Genomic DNA, 25,038 nt, shown 5'->3' on the forward strand with positions numbered 1-25,038 from the left:
CAGCATGAGTTGCGTGGTTCTCCTTCTTTTGTTTTATGTAAGAAGCTTCAAAACTGCCAGAAAAATTTAAGATGGTGGAATAAACATGTGTTTGGTGAGGTTGATCATAAGTTGGAGGTTGTCAAACAGAGACTGAGTGAGATTCAAGGTTTAATAGAGAATGACAATGAGACTGAGGAGTTATTTATGATAGAGAATGACTTGATAATGGAACATAATGATATCCTTGTACAACAAGCAAATCATTGGGGGCAGAAAGCTTGTCTAGATTGGTTCCAATTTGGAGAGCAGAATACTCGATTCTACTATAACATGGGTAAACTGTCGAAGACAAAGAAATTATATACACTCAATCAGAGATCGAAATGGTGGAATTTTAACTGAAAGGAGATAGATAGGTGATAGGCTCATGGAATTTTTTGAGGATACAATGACTTCTTCGGAACCTGATCTTTTGTCGCATATTTTTGATGTTCAAGCGCCAGGTCTTGATGAAGGCGAAAAATTAAAATTGTTAAGGGGAGCTGAAAATGACGAGATTGTGGCTGCTCTGAAGCATATGAAGCCCTTTAAATCTCCAGGACCGGATGGTTATCAGGCCTTCTTTTTTCAGCATTTCTGGAATTTGGTGGGTGATCAAGTATGTGCGATAGTCAAGTCTTTTTTCCTTTCTAGTTCTTTCTCCCTACAGCTCAATCATTCATTTATTGCCTTAATTCCAAAAATCATGAATCCATCACTCCCGAAACATTTTCGACCAATCAGTTTGACTGATGTGGTTTACAAAATTATCTCGAAGATTATTGTAAACAGATTGAGGCCTATCATTCAGAGACTTATTGGTCCTTTTCAAACTGCCTTTTTACCTAACAGAAGTATTCATGACAATGTCCTGCTTGCAAATGAGTTTTATCATAAGATAAGAGGACATGAGAATAGGAAAGCAAAATATTTTGCTTTGAAGATTGATATGCAGAAAGCTTATGATAAAATTGAATGGAGTTTTCTAAGAGTGATGCTTACTAAGTTTGAGTTTCCTGTTGAATGGATTAACAAGATAATGTTTTGTGTTCAGAATATTTCGTACTCTGTGCTACTAAATGGTGCTGCACATGGGTTCTTTAAGCCTTCAAGAGGGTTAAGACAGGGTGATCCCCTTTCACCTTATCTTTTTATATTGTGCTCAGAGCTTCTATCTTTGAATTTCTTGAAACTCAACAAAGAGGGTCTCATTCATGGTTGCAAATTGGGGAAATATTGTCAGCCAATGTCTTATTTAATGTATGCTGATGATCTTTTAGTGCTGGGTAAGTGTGGATTCGATGAGCAGCATCAATTGAACAATCTGTTAATGGAGTATTGCAGAGTGTCAGGCCAGACTATCAACAGAACCAAGTCTCAAATTATTCATCACCCCAAACTACATCGGAGGTTTGTTTACTTTCTGCGAAGATGTTTTAGTATGCCTTCTACTTCTGTCATGCCACTATACTTGGGAGTACCTAATTTAACTGGGAAGGGTAGAGTTCAAAAGTTCAGTCCTTTACTGGAAAGATTTCAAAGAAAGCTTGCAGGATGGAAAGCAAATTGTTTATCTAAGGCAGGCCGACTCACTTTGGTTAATTCAGTTTTATCTTCACTGCCAACTCATGCTATGTCATGTTCTATTTTACCTGCACAGATAGTCGATAGAATGGATATTATCAGAAGATCTTTTCTATGGGGACATGCACCATCAACAAAGAAGCTTCATTATTTCCCTTGGCGATTAGCCTGTATGTCAAAGAATAATGTAGGGCTGGGTATAAAGGATCTGCAGTTACAAAATTATGTTTTACTTGCAAAGAAATGATGGGATTTACTGAATCCAACATCATTATGGGCTAATCAAATGAAACAGAGGTTCTTTCACAACTCCAGTTTTTTGAAGGCGGAAGTTAAATCTACTTCATTAGTAATGTGGAAAAGGATTTGCGAAACTCGAAGCATTATCAATGCTGGATCGGTTTGGAAGCTTGGGACTGGTACTTCTATTAACGCATGGGAAGAAAAATGGATTCCACATTCTGAGGATTTGCAAGAACTTAATGGGAAACTGCCTGACTGTCCTTTTCACCTTGTTTCTGATTTCATTGACTTGGATACCAATACTTGGGATTGGGATAGGTTAAATGAATTTTGGTCTGTCGAATATGTGGAGAGAATTGTTTCTATGCCTATTACACCAAATGAGGAGGATACTTTGATTTGGAAATGGGAGGAAAATGGAGAATATTCGGTGAAGGCTGCATACAATGACTGCATTCAGTTGATTACTGAAACAAATACATCGGTTCATGATAACAGTATTTACAAACATGTTTGGAAGATGAAAGTCTCGTTTAAACAAGATTTTTTGTATGTCAATGCTTGCAAGGTGTTGTCCCAACAGCGGATTTATTGGCATCTCATCATTTTCAGGTTTATCCAGAATGCACCCTGTGTGAGAGATTTCCGGAAACACAGTTTCATGTTTTCTTTGAGTGTTCTTTCTCTAGAGCTATTTGGTGTGGAACAAATTTCAGCGGACTTATTGATCAAAGGAATATGAATTTTGTTAGCTTTAAGGAGCAGTTAGCGTGCCTAATAAGGGATATCAGGACAATGCAAAATGGCGATGTGCAGTGTTGCTACTTTGTTGGGGTCTTGTGGAATATTTGGATGGCAAGAAATGATACAAGGTTTAAAGGTAAATGTCATCATCCAGTTTGATACATCAACAGAGCTGCGAAACATATACAGCTAGTTCAGGAAGTCATGTCCCGTCAGATTCACAGAGAGAAAATGCTGGTTTATGTTAAATGGTTCCCACCTGAGGACGGATTTGTTAAACTGAATACTGATGGGGCTTCATTAAAAATCCAGGATATGCGGGTGGAGGATGTATTCTAAGGGATTCAACAGCTAAATTTATAATGGGAGCAGCTATTCCGATTTTTTATGCAACCAACAATGAAGCGGAATTTCTTGCTCTGTTATATGGACTTCAAATTGTGACAAAAACAGGATATATGAAGGTCGAGATAGAGACAGATTCTCAATTACTGTTTAAGGTTTTAACAGATGAAAACGTCAACTGTCATTGGTTATTAGCTCGAATCGTTACTCAGATTAAGATATTGCTACATAACTTTTAAGAAGTACACTTCAGGTGGTGTTATTGAGAAGCAAACTGTTCTGCAGACGCTCTAGCTTCACATGCTGCTGGTCAAGTAAAGAACTTCTGCGTGTTAGGGCAATCAAATGTACAATTCTCAACTGCCCTGTTGGAGACTTGTCTTTCCTTCCACCATTTTCGTCGGTATGGTGGCATCAGGCTCCAATGGTTGTAAATAGGCATGTTTTCTATGATGTTCTGGGCATATGTAAATATCGTTTTGGTTTAATAAAAGGTTTAGTTAAAAAAAAAAAAAAAAAAAAAAAAAAAAAAAAAAAAAAAAGTGCACGTGTGAAATCTCCGATGTGACTAAAACAAAAAATGGGCATGCGCACTTAAAGTCACAACTTGAGTCCATGTCTAAATGACATAAAATCTGGTTGAGAACTGAACTTGACCATAATTCTTTAGTGCTTTACTAATACGTTCACATTGCGAAAACTTAGTTTTAGCTGCCAGCATTAGAGACAATAAGGTAAAGCAGAAGGCTTCTCGAGTAGGTGTCATTGCTTTGAAGGCCACAACAATCCAAACTTTAACTAAACGAAACTCTTAACGAGTCATTGTGGAATTACGACTATTGAAATTAAATTAAAACAAAACCCGATTCAAGATCCATGCATGGGACGGGATAGACTTCCAGGATAGGAGTCCAATTATTCAAGAAATTAGCCCTTACACATTTAGATACAACGAAAATTTGGGTGCAAGTGTGGAACTTCGCTCTAGGACTAACCTTAATTCCCATGCCCTGACTAATTGGATATTTGGATGAGAGTAAGCAAGATATCGCCCCAACCAAAAGTTGAACTTATAAGTAACAGTACAAGAAATGTTCCTACACATTGAGTTTTGAAGCACCCACTGAATTTCCATCGTACATTTTTTTTCCGATGAACGAATTACATTGTATTTTGTTTGACAATATTATGAAGATGTATGATGGACAATAGCTAACTAATCCTGTTGTAGTAATCCTTCTTGATAGGATCCTTGCTGCTCTTTTTCTTATTCCCCAGTCGAATTTAATCATTGTCTTTAGTTACAATCTCGGCCAGGGCTGCATCCACATTCAGTTCATCCTTAGTGCACGAGTCGTGCTCTTTTGCTTCCTCCACTGCTTTCAATCTTGCTTCTTCTTGTACATCCTTTAGAGCTTGAACTAAGTTTTCCAAGCAAACATCAGCGAAGTTCCCATCGACAGTTTTTGGCATCAAATTTTCTGAGACGTCAGCAGGAGTTATTTGGGTCTTCTCCAACATTTGTTCAACAGTTTCGAATAAATGGTGTGAATCTAGGTCCAAATAATTCTTAGCCAACACTTTAAATGCTCCAAAGGTACAATAGGACATTTCAATGTGTTTGTCCATACGACCTCTTCGAACGAGAGCTGGATCGAGTTTGTCCTTGTAGTTAGTAGTGAATATAATAATTCGTTCTTCACCACAAGCAGACCACAATCCATCTATGAAATTCAGAAGCCCAGATAGAGTAACTTTGCTGTCTCCGTCACTATTCCCTTCTTTATCCTTCTTTGGAATAGGATCTTTCTTTTCTTTTTCTTTTGTTTTCTTTTTCCTTTGGCCGGTAAGATCAAGTGAACAGTCGATATCTTCGATCACAATAACAGACTTATTTGAGGTTTCAATTAATAATTTTCGCAAGTCAGTGTTATTTTTCACAGTAGTTAACTCCAGATCATAGATATCATAGTCCAAGAAGTTGGCTATCGCAGCTATCATAGTAGACTTACCCGTCCCTGGAGGACCATATAGTAGATACCCACGCTTCCATGCTTTCCCGATTTTCTCATAGTAGTCTCTGCCTTTGCTAAAGCTCGTAAGATCGGCGATAATCTCTTTCTTCTTCTCTGCATCCATTGCAAGAGTACGGAAGGTCGACGGGTGACGAAATAGTACATGACTCCACACAGACTTGTTATATCCATACCAATTATCGCTCGGATTATTAGTATAAAGCTTTCTCAACCTGTTTTTTACCCCAATTGCCTTTCCTTCTTCCAACACATGATTCATGTACGAATCAGTAACTAGCCCCCGGTGCCTTTTGTGAAATGTAAGCATGTAGTATCGATTGTCATCAGCATCTGTGGGATAGAAAGAGAGAGTTTGCTTATCGGACATGGTCTTATGTGAAGCCCACCAAAACTGTGCACCTTTATATTCATCGATGACCTCTTCGTTGTCATCCATGCTAAGGGATAGGTTCTTAGAGTTCTTGGCGATGTCAGCCTTTAGCCTCTTGCCTTGTTTGGAAGAATTGGTGCTAAGGTAGGTCTGGATGGCGGCATAGGCTTCACTCTGCTCGAAACGCTCTCCAGTATATTCATGGATCTTAATTTGAACGTACGGATTGAAGAAGCCGAATAATCGCTGAGCATACTTCTCTACATACCCTCGGAGCTGATACGGAAGATACTGTTGAAAGATTGCAAATAAGAACATAACGGTGGCTATTGATGATCCCAGCCACATTTCTTGTGTTGGTTTGTGCGGATAAGAAGCTAAGTTCGACATATATATATACAAATATAGCTGGTGGCTCTATTTTCCTAACAAGATCCCGTGAGCTATAAAACGCTTTCTTAGTAGCTTCTTGTTTTGACTTTTGACTCATTTTCTCTAGGCACATCACCAGGCGGTTATTTATCGATCTGGGAATTGGACTATGTGAGAAAAATGAAGTTCTTTACAAACCTAACACCTTCCAGGATTCAACGAGGTTGGAGACAAATATATATCCAAGGGGATCACAAACGCATGGATTTTTAATTTTGACAATAAAAGAATATGATCTCACTTCATCATACATTATCCCCAAAATTAAGTTCAATTCAAAATCTCCACCGGCAGCAAATATTCGTGGCAGTTTTATCATATATATGGATAATGGATAAAATCTTCAACTATTTTTTTACTAGGCTTGAGATTTAGCATTGGCGTGATCACTAGGTATGATTATAGCATACACCACCATAGTACAAAATATCCTGATATATCGCGATATTTGGAGATATTTATCCAGATTTTAGAGAAAGATATATAAATATCACGATATGTTTAGAGATATATACGACTGTAAATATCGGTGATATTTTGATAATATTTGTGATATTTGAGAATATTTTGCGATATTTTGCGATATTTTGTGTATATAATAATTTTATTTAATATTTACCATTATATTTCAAATAATTATAATTAATGTATCATGATATATCAAGAAATATCCACAATATCCACGATATTTGTCGATATTTTGGATATATCCACGATATTTGCATGTGAAACAATGTCAAATATCCCCAAAGAGGGGGATATATCCACAATACATATCCAGAAATTGAATATCGATAAATACCCATATCCTGATATTTTGTGCTATGTACACCACATCGCTTCAGGATCATCATCGTACTATTTCATGACTTGGGTCAGTGCCTCCAGCAACGCGTTCTTGCCAAAACTTGTCTAACTCTATGCTTTTCACCGACTTTGTTTTTTGGTTTTTAATTGTAGGTTCAAATTTGTAGGTGCCCTTTGCCTTTTTAATAGTTTTATAGCTTTACTCCTCAAAACTCAGGCCAATTAGCTTTATCCCCCAGTTCTTTCATCTAGAGATTTACCCCCCATAACTTATGCCAATTAGTTTTATCCCCCTAGTTCTTTCATTTAGAGGTTTACTCCTCAAGACCACAACACATCCAAGTCAATTGATTTTGACCATAATGTTTTTGGTCAAGACAAATGAAAAAACTCTAATGCCCTTTTCTAGGTATAATTACATAAATATCCTGTGACTTTGGCAAATACAAAATTGGAATTCAGATCATCTATAACATATGTCACGATATTGTGAACTATATCCGACGGCTATACACCATCACTACCATCTAGGGGTGCAAACGGATAGGTTCGGATTCGGATATGGCTGTATCTGAATCCGAATCCGAATCCGAAAATTTATACTGGTATCCGAACCCGTATCCGAATCCGACGAATATTAAAAAAATTATCCGAATCCGATTTCGGATATCAAATCGGATATCAGATAATATCCAATCCGAAAATTAAAATTTTATTTGCTTTGAATAATTCATTTTAGCACTATAAAAACTAGTATAAATATATATATTTATCATTTATTATTATTATTATTTTGTTATTACAATTTTATATTATTAGTTTATAATTTTATATAATATTTTATACAATAAAAAATAAATAAATAAATAATATATTTTATATATTTTGTTATATACCAATCCTTATCAAATGACATCCACACCTTTAGAGTGGTGTATAATTGTCGGATAGAGTTCACAAGATCATGACATTTGTCATAGATGATTTGAATTTGAATTTTGTATTTGCCAAAGTCACAGGGTATTTATGTAATTATACCTAGAAAAGGGCATTAGAGTTTTTTCATTTGTCTTGACCAAAAACATTACGGTCAAACTCAGTTGACTTGGATGTGTTGTGGTCTTGGGGGGCAGGGGTGGATCTATGAGTTGGCTGACCTGGGCTGTAGCCCCCCCCTGACTTTGCTCAAAAAACAATTTTATAGTGGTAATTGTTCATAATTTATACCCCAAAAAAATCTTAAAAAAAATAGCAGTAGTTCCTATAGCCCCCCTTGGTGGAGAATCCTACATCTGCCCTTGTTGGGGGGTAAACCTCTAAATGAAAGAACTAGGAGGGTAAATCTAATTAGCCTAAGTTCTGGTGGGGTAAACCTCTAGATGAAAGAACTGGAGGATAAAGCTAATTGGCCTAAGTTCTAGGGAAGATAAAACTAGAAAACTATTAAAAGGGAAAAGAGCAATGAAGATAATAGTTGACTTGAATGTGGTGTGATTTTGGATGGGTAAACCTCTAAATGAAAGAATGGGGGGGTGTAAAGCTAGAAAACTGAAAGTTAATTGTTTTGTACTTCAGCATTGTTTGGCTCATTTAGTAGAATAAAATGCTGTATAGCGTAGTTGTTTGAACTTTGAAGAATCTTGGCGTCATCAGTCAACTTAGTTTAGGTGCTGGATTGCACAACAATCCAACTTAATTTGAACGTATTCTCACGACTGATAGAGAAACTCAATAGACTATCCTTGGTCCATAAAAATTGTGGCCATCCTTGTACCTTTTACTTTTAAGAGAACACTTTATTGGCATAGTATACAATGTACTATACATGTTTTTGCACTTTGGATACTATACAATTTTCTAGGCACTAAACTACATTGTACTATCAAAAAAATTTCACTTTGCGACTTGGAAGTATTTCCAGTCAATTTTTGCTGATGTGGCCACCGGCCTATGCCACGTGTCCGGCCATCTAGACATGTGACATTTTTGAAATACACGTGACTTGGTGGTACCTCAATTTGAAAACTTGAAACACTAACTCTCAATTGCAAGTTTAACCTTCTTCCTCAATTTGAAAACCCTAACTCTCAATTTGAAACCCTAACTATCAATTTGAATAGTTCAAAATGTCGTCCACCTCTATCAATTCAAATCATTCATGCTTTTGTGGAGAGCCATCTCCTTTAGTAATGTCAAAGACTGTTGGAAATTTGGGAAGAAGATTTTTTGGTTGTACAAATTACAAAACTCACGATTGTGGCTACTTTGATTGGGAGGACAAAGTTCCAAAATCAACAAAGCAAAGGTTCATTGATTTGTACAAAGAGATTGACGAATTGAAAGAAAGTTTGGAGGAAGCTAACATGAAAAAGGTGGAGTTGCAAGGAAAATTGAATGTAATTGTTTACTCTGAGAAGAAGAAGAGAACAGAGTTGAAGAAAAAGGTGACAGCTTTGGAATGCCAGAATTATAAGACGAAGAAAACTTGTTTGATTTTGGTCATTGTATTCTTGCTTTACAAGTATTTGTTTGGTTAATAAGTGAAGTGCATTGTGTTTCTGTAATGTTCTGTAACATGGTTTTTGTAATGTAATGAGTTGAATGAAAATGGAATGAAATTATAGAGTTCTCTGGATTCTGTGTTTCTGTAATGTTCTGTAACATGGTTTTTGTAATGTAATGAGTTGAATCTCTCGGTTTTACGTGTTTACGTAATGTTACGTAACATGGTTTTGTAATGTAATGAGTTGAATCTCCGGTTTCGTGTTTTCGTAATGTTACGTAACATGGTTTTGTAATGTAATGAGTTGAATGAAAATGAAAATGGAATGAAGTTGTAGAGTTATCTGGTTTCTGTATCTTTAAGTTTCTGTGGCTTGTAGAGTTGGAATGAAAATGGAATTAAGTTTTCAGATGGCCCGGTTTTCGTAATGTTCTCATCTTTAAGTTTTCGTGAATGAAACCCCGCGGTAGCCCGGTCTTTAAAAAACGAGAAAACCCAGTGTGGTAACCATGTTACAAAACCCGTGGCTTTAAGTTTTCAGATCGGGGTTAAACATCACTACACTACACAGCTCTGCCAATGTGTATGGTGGAGACAAACTCTGTGCCTTTATGGCTTTAAGGCTTAATATATAATATGGAAAATTTATCAAAAAAAAAAAAAAAAAGACTTGATAATTTAACATAGAACAAGACAACCAAGCTAAAAAAAACATCAAAACATAGAAACAAGAACAAGACACAATACACAATACACTGCCTAGATAAACCTAACATCAGTTCACTTCAACACATCAAACATCAGTTCACTTCTTAGACTTAGACTTCTTAAACTTCTTGGACTTCATACAAAACCCGGAAGGATAAGGCTGCGAAAAAGAAGACCCGTGATAACCTCTTGAACTTGCCGCTTGGATGGTGTTGGCCGATTCCCTCATCTTCGCTTCATTTATTTCTGCTGGCTTCAGCTTTGGTAACCTTGGCGATTTCTCGAGCTTATGTTCGAATCCAGGTGGAACTTCTGGACTTGGTTCTCTAGGTCGACTTGACTCTCCCTCTTCCAAAGACTCAATGATGCACACCCTTCCACAGTCATCACAAGGCTTCAAATTAATAACATCATTCTCATAAACAACCTCCATGAACACTCTCTTCCCCTCCTTTGTTTTGATGAGGTCCCAAACTGCAACCAATGCTCTTTCAAAGTTTTTTGGGTTCTCCCTTACCCTCAACATGGATCATCTCGACCCTTGGGCATTGTTTTTCGAATCTAAACCTATGCAGATGACCTCTACCCCTCTAGGATGGTTTTATAGATTGCATACCAAACACCATTAATTATCACCAACTATAAAGTCCAAAATTAAAACTATAACACTATTTACAAGACATTAGTCAAATCAGTTTTCAATATGTTCATTAAAGCATTCTCTTTGAAAAAAAAACTGTTTTCTTACATTCAAAATATGACACTTGTTCTTTGCATGACCATATTTGAGAGAAACATACAAAACGTGACACTTGTTCATTAAAGCAACAAGTTTGAAACAGAAACCATTAATACACTCTTAAAACACCAAAATGAGCTAGATCAATTTTACCAAATAATTCGTGGGATGCCTTATGTTGTACTCTTTGCAGCACTTGATTCCTGAGTTCCAAGTGGTGTATTATTTGACCCTTGACTACTTCCAACTTGATCACTTGCACTTGAAGTCTTCCTTTGTACAACTCTCCTTTCTTGTGGTGGCTATATAAGAAATAAAGCATAGTTAATAAAAACTTACCAAACTAAACTAAAGAATAAAGACATAAACTAAACTAAATTTTAAATTGCAGACACTTAAATGAATAAAAAACTTAAAGTAATAACTTACATGAAAATATTTTCTTCGGTTGGAGGTAATATGTGTACTCCATCACCCATTGACACAGTTACTCTTGGTGCAAGTGGAGCGACTAATCTTGAAGCGATCTACAGTCATGCACAATGAATAAGCCAATGCACTCAAACTAATTTATTGAAAAACTAAACTAAAACACTCACATTGATGTCGGCTTCTCTTTCAATAGTATTAGTGTTTACACCAAGTGGAACAGTAATTGGCTCATTGCTTCCTCTTCCTCTTCCTCTTTCACCCCTAGCCCTTGTACCTTTACCCCTTGTACCTCTACCCCTTGTACTTGGTTGCTGATTAGTTGCACTCTCATCTGTTAAAGTACTTGGCCCTTCATTACTTGGAGATGGTTCATTTGAATTCAAGGGTGTCAATCTTGAAGCAGTCTACACATAATACACTATGAATAAGATAATGCACAAAATATAATAAATGAAAAATACATTAAATATATTAGAAGACTCACATTGATGTAAGTTTCTCCTTCAGGACTAGTGTATACTCCAAAGCCTATAGGGACTGGTTCCCTTCTTCCTCTCCCTCTTTGACCTCTACCCCTTGTACCCTCTGCGCCTTTTGTACACCTACCTTCATTCTTGCCATTCTCGAATTTTGTTACATTAGTTGGCCCTTCATTAGTTGCATCCTCAATTTGGGACATTATTCACTTCTCCTTTCTTCTTCCTCACCTAATATTATATTAACATATTTAAATACAATCAAAACCACTTGTAAAAATAACTTATAAAAGTAAAAGACAAATGCATACTCACTTGTTTCTTTCTAAGTGGTGGGTCTGTAGACTTGCATGACCTTATGTTGTGTTCCTCACTATTGCATCTAGAACAATGCATTTTCCTACTCTTCCTGCATAGTTGATGAGAAGCCTTGTCTTCTGTCACTCTTCCAGTTCCCACTTGTGTCACTCTTCCAGTTCCCACTGCTACTCCTTCCTTCCTTCTATTCTTCTTGGGTCTGCCAGGCATCCTCCTTGCTATGAGAGGCAAAATAGCAGGCCTTTTTGTCCTATGCCACATGTTTTGACCATTCAAAGGCTGTAACACATGACTATATATCTTCTTGTACTCTGCCACACTATACCAACTAGATACATGCTGCAATGGATCAATGTTGAGATAATACATAACTGAAATGGCATGTGGACATGGGATGCCATTCATTTCCCACATTCTACAACAGATCTCATAGCGGTTGCATCCACGATAAAGGCCTCATATTTGTTCTTCCTGGCCTCAAATGAGTTGCTTCCATTGTAATGTGCAACCCAAAACCTATGATCTTCTTTATTTTTTTCTAACTTTTGCATTATAATAGGACAAAAGGTAGTCTTCCAGTTAGCCATTGCTGCAATCTTCTTTTGCATTCTAGCCATTACTTGCAATCTGATATCCTCAAGCATTTCTATGATGTTCTTTTCCCTTGCTTCCACTATTGTTGAGTTAAATGTCTCGCATATGTTGTTGTCAACAGAATCCGAACAAGGAAACATGCTAAAAAAAGCTCTTGACCACTGTCTTGGGTTTTGCTTCACCATGCAGTGGTGATATGCATCCTCAGAATACTTTTTCATTTCATCCATGTTTTGTTCAAACTCTTGAGGAGTCCCACATTTGCTAGCCTTCCAAAACAGAAACTTATACTGTAAACCAGGGAATGTCTTCTTGAAATTGGCATATACATGTCTGGCACAATTTCTGTGCTCAGCAAAAGGCAAATAGTCTTTTATCACTTGTACAAGACCCTTTTGCTGGTCACTAATAATAGTCAACCCAAGACCCTGACTCTCACTATAACCTAAGTCTTGCATCAGCAAATCCAAAAACCACATCCAACTATCTGAGTTTTCCACTTCTACAACTGCCCATGCTATTGGGAACATTTGATTGTTTGCATCTCTACCAATGGCTGCCAGTAGCTCCCCCTTGCAGTACCCCTTCAAGAAACATCCATCAACTCCAATAATTGGTTTGCAACCACTCTTCCATGCATTTATAAGTGCAGCAAACCCTATATACATGCGGCTTTGAACAACTGCGGGTTCATTAGGTGTAGGATGAAATAATTCTATCTCAATAGTACTCCCAGGATTACTCCTTCTTAGTTCAAATTGGTAGTCCCACAACTTTGCATATACACCAGCCAACCTATTTTCCACTGCATCTAGAACTTTGCGTTTAGCTCTGCTACACTGACACAATGTCACATCAAGCTTAAACTTGTGCATAATATGCTCTTTCAAATCCTTCAATTTCATTTTAGGATACTTCAAGATCTTCTCTCCATATATCCTAGCAATCCATTTACAGGTTAGCAATCGGACATCAAATATCCTTGAACACTTATGTTCTTCTATATAGGACTTTATCCGGGAAGCTTCTCTTGCTTGTCATCCAACTAGCATATAGTCTAAATGGGCAATCCTCAAAGACATAATGCAAGGATTCTTTTCTCGGTTGTTTAACTTCAACCAAAGTTGGTACCCATGAGCAACTGCAAAATCCTTCAAACAATCTTTGAGCTGATTAGGGGATGCAAACACCATCCCTAGTCTTGGTTGCACATGAAATACATCAGTCTTGGGATCAAAACTAGGGTACCTAAACTTCTTGGTTTTTCTAATACCATCATCCTCATCAGTATCTGGACTTTCATAATCACTTGAATCTATATAGTCACTATCAACATCCCCATGGTTAACTTCATCATCACTAATAAACACATTGTTGCCTTCATCAACATAAAGCCCATCCACTGCTACAACACCAGTACTAGTGTTCATTGCTTCAACATCATCATCACCTTCAACATTATCATCACCGCCAAAGATTCATTGCTTGCTCGGCTTCAAGCCCATTCACATTCGCCGGGTTCATGATCACCATCATCCCAAATTGATTTCATTCTTTCAAGTCTTTTTCGCTTTTTTCCTTTCTTCTATCATTTTCCTAACTTCAATAAGCTCCTCATCATTATCGGACAATTCAAGGCAAATCCTCAAACCTAAAATCTTCCCATCATCGACTCATTATCATCCGAAATACAAACCTTATCACTCAGAATCGAAGTTTGTATCTCAATGTCTTCTCCATTCTCTAACTCAACTACTTCAATATCATGCACAACATTTTGTTCACTTGAATCCACCTCAACATCATGTTCAATGTATACCTCAATTCTATTCCCAGCCCTAGCTTCTTGCAGCATTTTCATAATACTAGTATCATCAAAAATTAACATATAACCCTTACTGCTGGCTTGACCATAGTGCATTTTACTCACATTATAATACCCCAACTCCTCCACCATTGATTTTAAATCAAAATATCCAAACCTATCCGGATCAATATTGTCCAAGCACTCTATCCTACCACCAAGGTAACGAAGGTCTGGACTAGTAACAAATGAACCCCCATGATGGAGATTAATTACAACTGTTTCCACTGCAATAATTTAGCAACAATATATCAATAATATAACAACAATCATAGTATAATATTCATGTATAATAGCCGACAACAATATAACAAAAAACAATATAAAAAACATTAACTTACTTTAATATGGACTAGATTTCTATGGATTAGTGTTTTATATAGGTTAGGGTTTGTGTGAATTAGGCAATTTAGTCTTAAAGACAACAAATTTTGGTCAATTAGGTTTTTGATGAAATCTCCAATTTTTGGGCGCTAATCAAAAGAGAGGGAAAAGTTAAGAGGGAAAATGCGGGAAATGCTTGTTGGCTATTCAGCTTGTGTGGCAAATGTCAACACACGTTTTTTATAATAAATAAAATGACATGTCTCCACATAGGATTATAAAACCTCCAAATTTGGCCACGCCAAGAGATTTTTGGCGAATATTTGCCCAGGTCGCAACCTGAAATTTTTTTGATAGTACAATGTAGTTTAGTGCCTAGAAAATTGTATAGTATCCAAAGTGCAAAAACATGTATAGTACGTTGTATACTATGCCAATTATACGTAACAAAAATTCTATTCAGACTCCCTCCTGAGACTCCCTTGCGACTCTATCGCAACGTAACAGGCCAACGAATACTCTTCTTTCTTTCCTGAATTTCCATTTCTTACTGGAAAGAGCTAGAGAAGAAAATAGAAACAGAAAAGTTGTCCTTCCTTTTTCTCTATCGCCAAAAAACCGGCTCAATTTTCTTTAGTATCAAGATTTCATCCCATGGGAATGTGAGTATAGACAGTTAAAAATGCATTTCTTTTGTAATAACTGAATGCGATTTTTACTCCCCTGTTTCCCTATATAAACAGCCTAAAGCTTTTAGGGTTATTTGAATCTTAGTGTTTAAGAATAAGGAGGGACGACCAGACAAGAAGTCAAGAAGTATACCTGAGAGACATAGAGCTCCTATTTATGAAAATTACTGGAATTGGGTGATGCCCAATACTATCATAAGTTAAACTATAGTTTGGGATTTTGATCCATACCTGAGAATAATTATAGTTACAGGACGAGTCCAAATGTTTTCGCTAGAATTTAATCCTTGAACATTGCTTGAACTGTAAACAGGAACGTTTGGCCAGCTTAAAAGTAATCAAGTATTTATACTAGAATATTCTTAGCAAATGAGATATTATTTGATGCATTTAAAATAAAAACATATGAAATACAGTATGACAGTATGTTATTCACTCTGCTGTAGTAATCCTACTCCATATCATTCTTGTTGCTGTTTTCCTTGTTCCCAATAGATTTTAATCACCGTTTTACGCTGCTACAATCTCCGCCACTGGTTCATCTACATTCAATTCATCCTTAGTGCACAAGTCGCACTCTTTTGCTTCATCCACCACTTTCAACTTTGCTTCTTCTTGTACATTCTTTAGAGCTTGAACCAAGTTCTGTAAGCAAATATCAGCGAAATTTCCATTTTTAGTTTTCGGCATTAAATTCTCTGCAACGTCGGCTGGAGTTATTTGGGTCACACCCAACATTTGTTCAATAATTTCGAACAAATGGTGTGTATCAAGGTCCAAATAATTCTTAGCCAACACTTTGAATGCTCCGAAGGTGCAATATGACATTTCAACGTGTTTGTCCATTCGACCTCTTCGAACTAGAGCTGGATCGAGTTTCTCCTTATAGTTAGTAGTGAAGATGATAATTCTCTCTTCACCACAAGCAGACCATAGTCCATCTATAAAATTCAGAAGGCCAGATAGAGTTACTTTGCTGTCTTCATTAGTACTACTTTCTTTTTTCTTCTTTGAAATGGGATCCTCCGTTTCCTTTGCTTCCTCTGTAGTTTTCTTCTTTCTTTGGCCAGTAAGATCAAGAGAACAATCTATATCTTCGATAACAATGACAGATTTGTTTGAAGTTTCTATCAACAATTTACGCAATTCAGTGTTATTGTTAACAGTAGTTAGTTCGAGATCATAGATGTCATAATCCAAATAGTTGGCTATGGCTGCTATCATGGTAGACTTACCAGTCCCTGGACGACCATATAGAAGATAACCACGCTTCCACGCCTTCCCTATTTTCTTGTAGTAGTCTTTTCCTTCGCTAAATGTTGTAAGGTCGTCGGTGATGTCTTTCTTCTTCTCTTCGTCCATTGCCAAAGTATGGAACGTGGATGGGTGATTAAACGTTGCGTGACTCCAAACAGATCTCATGTATCCATACCAATTGTTGCTTGGATTATTAGTATAGAGCTTTCTCACCCTGTCTTTCACCCTATTTGCCTTTCCTACTTCCAACACATGATTCATATACGAAGCTGTAACAAGTCCCCGGTGCTTTTTGTGAAACGAGAGTTTGTAGTATCGGTGACCATCACCGTCGGTGGGATAAATAGATATTGTTTGCTTATTGGAGATGGTAGTATGTGAAGCCCACCAAAAGTGGGCATTCTGATATTCATCGCAGACCTCTTCGTTATCATCCATGCTAAGGGCTAAATACTTGGAGTTTTTGCCAATGTCCGCCTTGAGTCGCTTCCCTTGTTTGGATGAATTGGTGCTAAGGTATGTTTGGATGGCGATGTAGGCTTCACTCTTCTCGAAACGCTCTCCAGTGTACTCATGGATCTTAATCTGGATATAAGGATTGACAAAGTCGAATAGACGTTGAGCATATTTCCCTACATGCCTTCGAAGATGATAAGGAAAGTATTGTTGAAGCATTGCGTACAAGAACATAATGCTGGCTATTGAAGTTCCCATCCCAGTACTCCACGTCTGAGCCATCGAAACCATATTCTCAGATGAATAACAGAAGAGGGTCAGTTATCAAATTTTAAGAAAGGATCTACTTGTAATAGACTTATAGTATACAAGCAAGTGGAATGAAGGGTGACTTACTCTATTTTCAAATATAAGAAGTTTCTTGAGTTGGACAACTATTTGACTAGTTCTTAGTAGCTTCCGCTTTCAATATTCTACTTAGCATACCCACCAGGAGTAAGAGTGATATGGACTGTGGAGAGCGGTGGGAGAGCGCCTAGCGCCTGGGTGGTTTTTTTTCTTAATATATCTTATAATAGATATAATAATATACACCTATACTACAAGAAATAAAGAAAATCATTTACCATAACTCAAAAAATAAATACAAACAAAAATACTTATTACAAAAATGTGTAATAGTTGAAGAAGATCGACTTCATATAAAAACATACTTTTTCTTATAGTAGCATATAATTTATATCGGACTTTAGTCTTTTAAACTCATTCAAATCTTAAGCCTACACGGTTATTTAATTTTCGTTATTTAATCATTAAAAAAAAATAGCTTGACTGGACCACCTAGAGGCTGATTAGTCTGTCTAGCTAGCTATGACGGGATCACAGAAATGAACTTATATATGCCAAATAGAAAGTCCAAACCTATCCAAACATCACGGGCCGAGAAAAATCAACAAAATTCAACTCCTAGTCAAACCATGAGTCAGGTTCTCCTAATTACATTTTTATATTTTAATACGTTTCGAGACACACCAAATAGAGTGGTCAAACATCTAATTCGGAGCACCGAGCTAGGAGTTATGCCTGGGAGAATTTCACACCTGGATTAATGTTCTCTTTTGGTTCTAGTGGAAAATTCTTATACACTATATTAGGGAGGGATGATTTCCCATCACTATACTCTTCATAGTCTCCGGACTATCAACTAGGAACTTCTTTGGTGCAATACCAAGGCCAGTTCATGACGACACTCAAGGGTGTGTCATGGATTCTCGATGACTCTAGGACGGGTCTAGAGACGTATCACATTTAATTTGGAGCATGCATACGTGGTACCGTTGGGAAAAGAGGTTGCCAAATACCACGTCCTAGCATTTCGCGCTACACTGTGTTGCTTGGTCATGGGAACATCTAGATACTCGTACCATCGGTGTATTTAGCTATCCAGTCTCAAAAATATGGGACAGGTGTGCTTAGTGTCCTCTCGGGCATATCAGAAGATTCGACTGTGGGCAGATGAGGTAACACTCAGTCTTGACTATCCGTAAGTTACTCGAGCACCAAATGTTTATCAGGCTTGTACATGGTCGAGCTGCACGATCATGTACGTCGCACAAACCCCTCTCAACACATGTTTCGGGATGTGTCTGTGACAGTTGATATTAGAGCGTAATCTTATTGTCTGGTGGTTGCGTACGAGTGAGCCTAAGTAAGCCTCTCGATGAGACACGTCAGTGCACAATCTTAATATGGGTACAAGACCCAAGGATCCATCGAGTGGATCGAGTTCCAGTATTTTGTGCTCATTGATGCTTATCTGTTCGGTACGATTCTGGATGCAGTGTGGTAGCACAAAGACCTTAACGAACAATATAATATTGGGGTTCCTAATAACCTTAACGAACAATATAATATTGGGTTCCTAGCAAAAGAATGGAAGGCTAGCCATAACATTAGATATTCGGCTTTGCATCACAGAAAGAGCAATTGTCCGACTGAAATTTCTCATGTTTTCCGCAAACGACGGGTTACATACAGGTTCTCTAGTGCTTGAACAAGTCAGTTAACTGATTGCTGGAAGTGGATGGTATGAGACTTCTTCGACCGAAGTTAGCTGATTGACCGTGTAGTTGCTCTTAGGGATTGATTTCCTTCAGGCACATTTACACTTACAGGGTGTTTGTTGGAATCTCCTAATAGCAAGGATATACGAGTCATCTCTTGATTGGACAACTAAGAGTCAAAATTTCACAAAAGACAAAATGCAACTAGTGGATGAGACTTGACATTGTGGGAGTCGTTAACCAAGTTTGTCAGTTGATTGATGCTTATCAAAATTTGGGTACTGGCGTGGATGCGAAATGAGATCGACAAAGTGGGACAAGCACCAAGAAGTCTGAGTAACTAGAGTTTAGTGGTACAACCTGCAGTGCAGAGGAGAAGAGTAACAGCATGGAAAGGGATTTGTGAAGGGAGACACATTGCTCAAGGAAGAGCACTTGTCCTAGCAGAATGTTAGAGTTGTTTTGGCATAGAGTCATATCATTGCTCAAGTAGGAGCACAATTCCTAGAACAATGTTGGAGTTGTTTTGGCTTGGAGCCATCTAGTCCTTCGGGACATTGCTTCAAATAATTTAGGATGACCAAATGAACCAGGGACAATCATATAGAATGGGAGAGTTGGAGTTGTTTATATGGCAAGCAATTTCTCATTAACCATGATGTTAGTGTTTTCTTCTCACAAGTAATTGCAGCAACATAAGTGCAGTGTTCGCATCGTCAAGGGTCAAAGTGGTAGTTTGGATGAATACAAGTTTGTTCTTCAGATATGCCAGAGTTATAGTTGATCGCTTGAAGTGTTTGAGTCAAGTATTGAGTCAGTAGGTGGCAGATATAGATGAACCAAGATGGAGCACAGTACAACAGAAGAATTGTTCTCTCGACGAGGACATTGAGAATTAAGTAGGCTGGGTAGAATGTGACGGGGTCACAGAAGTGAACTTATATATGCCAAATGGAAGGTCCAAACCTATCCAAACATCACGGGCCGAAAAAAGTCAACAAAAGTCAACTCCTGATCAAACCATGAGTCGGGTGCTCCTAATTACATTTCCATCTTTTAATACGTTTCGAGACACACCAAATAGAGTGGTCAAACGTCTAATTCTGAGCACCGAGCTAGGAGTTATGCCTAGCAGAAGTTCACACCTGGATCAATGTTCGATCCCTTTTGGTTCTAGTGAAAAATCCTTATTCATCACTATATTAGGGAGGGATCAGTTCCTATCACTCATAGTCTTCGGACTATCAACTAAGAACTTCCTTAGTGCAATGCCATGGCCAGTTCATGACGACACTCAAAGGTGCGTCATGGATTCTCGACGACTCTAGGACGGGTCATCTAGAGACGTATCGCATTTGGAGCATGCATATGTGGTACCGTTGGAAAAAGAGGTTGCCAAATACAACGTCCTAGTGTTTCGCGCTACGCTATGGTGCTTGGTCGTGGGAACATCTAGATACTCGTCTCATTGGTGTATTTAGCTATCCTATCTCAAAGATATGGGACATGTGTACTTAGTTTCCTCTCGGACATATCCGAGAATTTGACTGTGGGCAGACGGGGTAACCCTCAGTCTTGACTATCCGTGAGTTACTCGAGCACCGAATGCTTATCAGGTTTGTGCATGGTCAACTGCACGATCATATACGCCGCACGGACTCCTCTCAGCACATGCTTGGGGATCTGTCTGTGACACTAGCTCACCTAATAGGTCCGCCTAGACCAGCCTATGCTTACACTTACCTTAATTTTCCCACTCATGGGTGGTCCAGAACATCATCACAATTGAACGTTCCAGCACGTCATATGTTTTACTCAAGGAATCAACCTATTTTATTCAATACGTCATCACATTCAAGGCCCACGCACCACTATATTGCATTCAAGCCATGGACACTGAGTTCATTAGTCAAACATCACTATCCATGTACTTATTAACCCACTCTCTTATATATTATACTAGTATTTACCCGTCTTTGTCAGCGGCGATATCTGATATAGCGCTTTGCCCGACCCTCCGCCATTTTTTTAAAAAAATGAGCTCATACTCATGTTTCCAGAGCCCAATATCCCATAAAAGTTCAACCCAAAAATAGTCCAGAACTTTTTTGTGTGGGGTGGGTGAGGTGAGAAAAACTTTTAAACTCACCCCAAAAAAACTTGTTAACGGCTATGGTTAGGGGTGACACGACCATGTATCACTTTATGAGGTGGAATTTGTCAACCCACTCCACCTTTCTTTGTTATATAGAAGATATATAGAGGTAATTCGTAAGTCCTATCTGTCATTTCGTAAGCCCTACCTTGATTTTAGCTCTTCACAAACAGATTCTTTGCGACTCACAGGCAATTTGTAAGACTGTACTTATACCACTACACCATAACAGTGTTTTTGTGACAGGGTTTTTTTTGGTTTTGTGACGCCAAAGTGGCGTCAGAAAGGAAGTGACAAAGCATGCAGGCGTCAGTTTGTGGTTTTAGCGTCACTATAATTCATAAATGTATTTTAGTTTATTTTAAAAATACATAGAAAAATAGTGACGACAAATAGGGGTTAGAGTTATTTTTATACACCGTCACAAATAAAACACGTGTTAGAGTTATTTCATCTCTCTTTCTCGACCTCATCTCTCTTTCTTCTAAACAGTATCGTCTTTTCTCTCGGCCTCAATCTTAAAACCTTAACACAAAATCAGACTCACTTCACTCGCTAGCTAGGTAAGGTCTCGAACTTAGTATTACAAAGTTTTACACATTTGATTATTTGTTGGCTTTTTATAATTTTAGGTTTGAGTTATTTGTACTTTTGAGCATCTTCAATTGTTCAGCTGTACTTTTGAGTTTTGATGCTGGGTAAAATATCGTGCCAATTCCTCAAACTTTGGTGATCTTGCGATATATCTCATTTCATTGTAATCTTGTAGAAGCTTCACACCCACCCAAATCTCTTTCCTCTTCTTCTCTCTCTCAACTCTCCTTCTGCTACAATGGAAGACAAACCAAACTTAGAAGAACATGAAACAAAACGACCCCAAACCTTATCTTCAAGTAACAATGAGAAAAAGAAGTAACGATCCTAACTCTCCAGAGTTTGAGTTTTGGATGGTTAGAAACCCTTCTTGTCCACAGCCCCATCTTCTTTCTACTGGTGAGTTGATAGCAGATGGTGTGCTTCTACCTCTACACCTCATTTCCCAAGACCCCAAACCCAACTCAGTTCCATTAGAGCTAGAACAAGAAGGCGAGCTTTAACCGAAGTCGACCATGGCCATAAGCTGAGTCATCATCAACTTCTAAACGTTGGAGAGATATATTCAAAATCGGTGAGAAGAAAAATGAATATAAAGAAGGAAACAACAAAGAGAAAGAGAAGAAGAAAGAAAGCAAGAGTAATGGGAATAATAATAATAATAATATGAGTTCTTAATAGTAATAATAGTAATAATAGAACGATATTTTTGCTTTTAATGGTTTGAGTTATTTGTAATATAGTTGGGTTTATGTTTTGAAATAGATAAATTGGCAAAAGGATTACTGGAGAAGGTTATTGAAGTCTATCTCTGGAAGTCTCTCTCTTAGACAGATAACTTTCGGCTTTTGGAGGGTATGTTCTTAATGTTTGCTCTTTTGTTTGTTTGTTTGTTTTTTTTTTTTGTTTATGAAATTTTTATGTTTGATAGCATCTCTATATCAAGTTAGGCAATGTTTTTGCGTAAAATCCTAGCTTGAAATATTTGAAATTGTAAAGTTCGTTTTTATGCGTAAAATCCTAGCTTTAAGGATTTGAAGTTATAAAGTTATGTTTTTTTTTTCTTGATTGTTTGAAGCTAGCCATTCATAATTCATAATTTGTGCCTGAATTGTTTAATATTTATATATATTTAGGACATTGGGGCTTTGTTTGGCTTTTGTTAATTGTTTTTTTTTTTTTTCCGGTGATGCATAGTGGTGGACTGGTGGTGCTGGTCCTATAATCTTGAGCACCCTCTGTTTGAAATACTAAAATATGTGTTTGTTCTAAAAATGTTCAAGTATAATGAATCCCAAACTTTAGTGTTCCAAAATTTTTGTATCCATTTTCAGTCATGGTAGCTTGAATTCAAACATTCTGGCTTCCTAACTTAGGTTGGTCTAAGTTCTGATCTAAATGTTTTACGAAAGCAGGTCTTAAATTTTCTTACTGACAGTATAGTGTTATTTTACTTTGTGAATGCTTTGACGTTTGACATAGTTTGATTATGAATGTGTTTTGAACTTTGAAGTCATTGTCTCCCTGATTTCTATTAGTAGAATAGTGATTTATGTTGGTAGAATAGTAGCTCGATCAAAAAATTGTCAAGTCTCTCTATTGAAAATCTTTCAAGACTGACAAGTAATTGAGCTTGGTAGTAATAGTGTTAAGTCATCTATGATTGCTTCAAATTAACTAACTAACTCGAGAGTTATCTTTCTTTTTTCTTTCTTATCTTTGTATCTACATAATGGTAGAATGTCACGGCCGATTCAGAAAGAGTGGATTCATGAACCAAACCGAGTGAGCACCGTCTATAGGGAAGGGGTAGCTAGTTTTATTGTTTTGGCACAAAAAAAATATGAAGGGTTGACAACATGTCCTTGTCCTTGTGTAACATGTCGGAATGGGAAAAGATTGGTGTTTGACGAAGTCCGAAGGCATATAATTCAAAATGGTTTTGATCTAACGTATACTATATGGTCCTTACATGGTGAAAAACAATTGAAGTATCCTGTGGTAGACATAGTTGAAGATGAAAACATTGAAGATAGAGGGCTTGGGTTAGAGAATCTTGTTGATGCTTGTTATGGCGTGCATGAAGGTGTAAGGGGTGATGTGTATGGAGGGGCTACTGATCAAATTTCTGATTTTGAACAACCTTTTGTTCCCGAACCAGATTTGGGTAAAAAGTATGCTGAATACAAAAGTAAAGCCGAAGAAAAATTATACCCTTCATGTGAGGGTCCTGTGACAACTCTATCTGCAGTTGTAGAGCTTCATGACTTGAAGAAACAGTATGGTTGGTCCGGAAATAGTGTGAGCGCACTCTTGTCTATGCTAAGAACTTGGTTGCCAAAAGAAAATACTTTACCTGAAAAGTGGCCAGTAATGAAGAAAATGTTGATGACCTAGGGATGAAAGCAAAGCGCATCGATGCATGTGAGAATAATTGCATCTTGTATTATGGGACAAAGAAAGATTTGACGATATGTCCTCATTGCGAATCACCTAGATATAAAGTGGAGGGTAAAAAAGGGAAGGAATCCAAAGTGCCTAAAAAAGTATTGAGACATTTTCCTTTAGGTCCACGACTCCAACGATTGTATACGATACCATCATTAGCACGGGAAATGACATGGCATGCTCGAGCAACACCTTCATGGGATTATATGCAACATCCTGTTGATTCAGTCCAATGGACAAAATTTAAAGAGAGATGGCCGAATTCGCCATCGAGGGGTAATGTTTGGCTTTGGTTCTGCAACCGATGGCTTCAATCCTCGTGGCATTCAATCAATCGGGCTACGCTTGTTGGCTGTCATATTAGTGCCATACAATCTCCCACCTTCATTGTGCATGAAATCTGACTTTTAGATGATGTCTTTGTTAATACTTGGACCGAAGGCGCTGACTACAAACATTGATGTTTTTCTTGAACCACTATTTGATGAGTTGGATCAGCTCTAGAGAGAAGGAGTCCCTGCGTTCGACATGCACAAGAGGGAACACTTTACTCTGAGAGCTATGTTGATGTGGGGGATACACAATTTTCCGGCTCTAGGAAACTTATCTGGTTGTGTGACACATGGTTATAAAGCATGTCCTATTTGTGGTGACAACACTCCCTCGGAGCGTTTACCTTGTAGTAAGAAGATTGTGTACACAAACTACCGTTTGTTTCTTGATCCAGATCACCCATTTAGGTATAGTAAACACTTTAAATATTGTTTTTTTTTTAAATAATCAAGTTAGGTATAATAAGCAGTTCTAATACTTTCTATCTTTAGGTATAATAAGCA

The 25,038-nt window shown here is 37.5% G+C and overlaps 2 protein-coding genes and 2 pseudogenes across 4 annotated transcripts in view; 1 reads left to right on the forward strand and 3 right to left on the reverse strand.

The window, feature by feature from the left end:
- The window catches only part of LOC147522926 (uncharacterized), a 573-nt gene extending 189 nt beyond the window's left edge, over positions 1-384 (forward strand). Inside the window, exon 1 of the mRNA XM_086569030.1 lies at positions 1-384. This exon is cut by the window's left edge and continues 189 nt beyond it. Coding sequence (XP_086425156.1) covers positions 1-384 — 384 coding nt within the window.
- Positions 385-3,985: 3,601 nt separating this feature from the next.
- Positions 3,986-5,733, reverse strand: LOC147522927 (AAA-ATPase ASD, mitochondrial pseudogene; annotated as a pseudogene). The gene has a single exon (XR_015215201.1). The product of XR_015215201.1 is annotated as an AAA-ATPase ASD, mitochondrial pseudogene (transcript).
- Positions 5,734-12,159: 6,426 nt separating this feature from the next.
- LOC147522928 (uncharacterized) lies at positions 12,160-13,782 on the reverse strand. Its single transcript, XM_086569056.1, has 2 exons — positions 13,484-13,782; positions 12,160-13,291 (listed from the first exon to the last, which is right to left on the reverse strand). Exons 1-2 carry the CDS (start codon positions 13,780-13,782, stop codon positions 12,160-12,162), a joined length of 1,431 nt encoding a protein of 476 aa, XP_086425182.1.
- A 1,806-nt stretch (positions 13,783-15,588) lies between these two features.
- On the reverse strand, positions 15,589-17,593 carry LOC147522929 (AAA-ATPase ASD, mitochondrial pseudogene; annotated as a pseudogene). The gene has a single exon (XR_015215203.1). The product of XR_015215203.1 is annotated as an AAA-ATPase ASD, mitochondrial pseudogene (transcript).
- Positions 17,594-25,038: the final 7,445 nt, after the last annotated feature.

The sequence above is a fragment of the Coptis chinensis genome, chromosome 1, assembly GCF_015680905.1.
Source record: "Coptis chinensis isolate HL-2020 chromosome 1, ASM1568090v1, whole genome shotgun sequence".
Lineage (NCBI taxonomy): Eukaryota > Viridiplantae > Streptophyta > Magnoliopsida > Ranunculales > Ranunculaceae > Coptis > Coptis chinensis.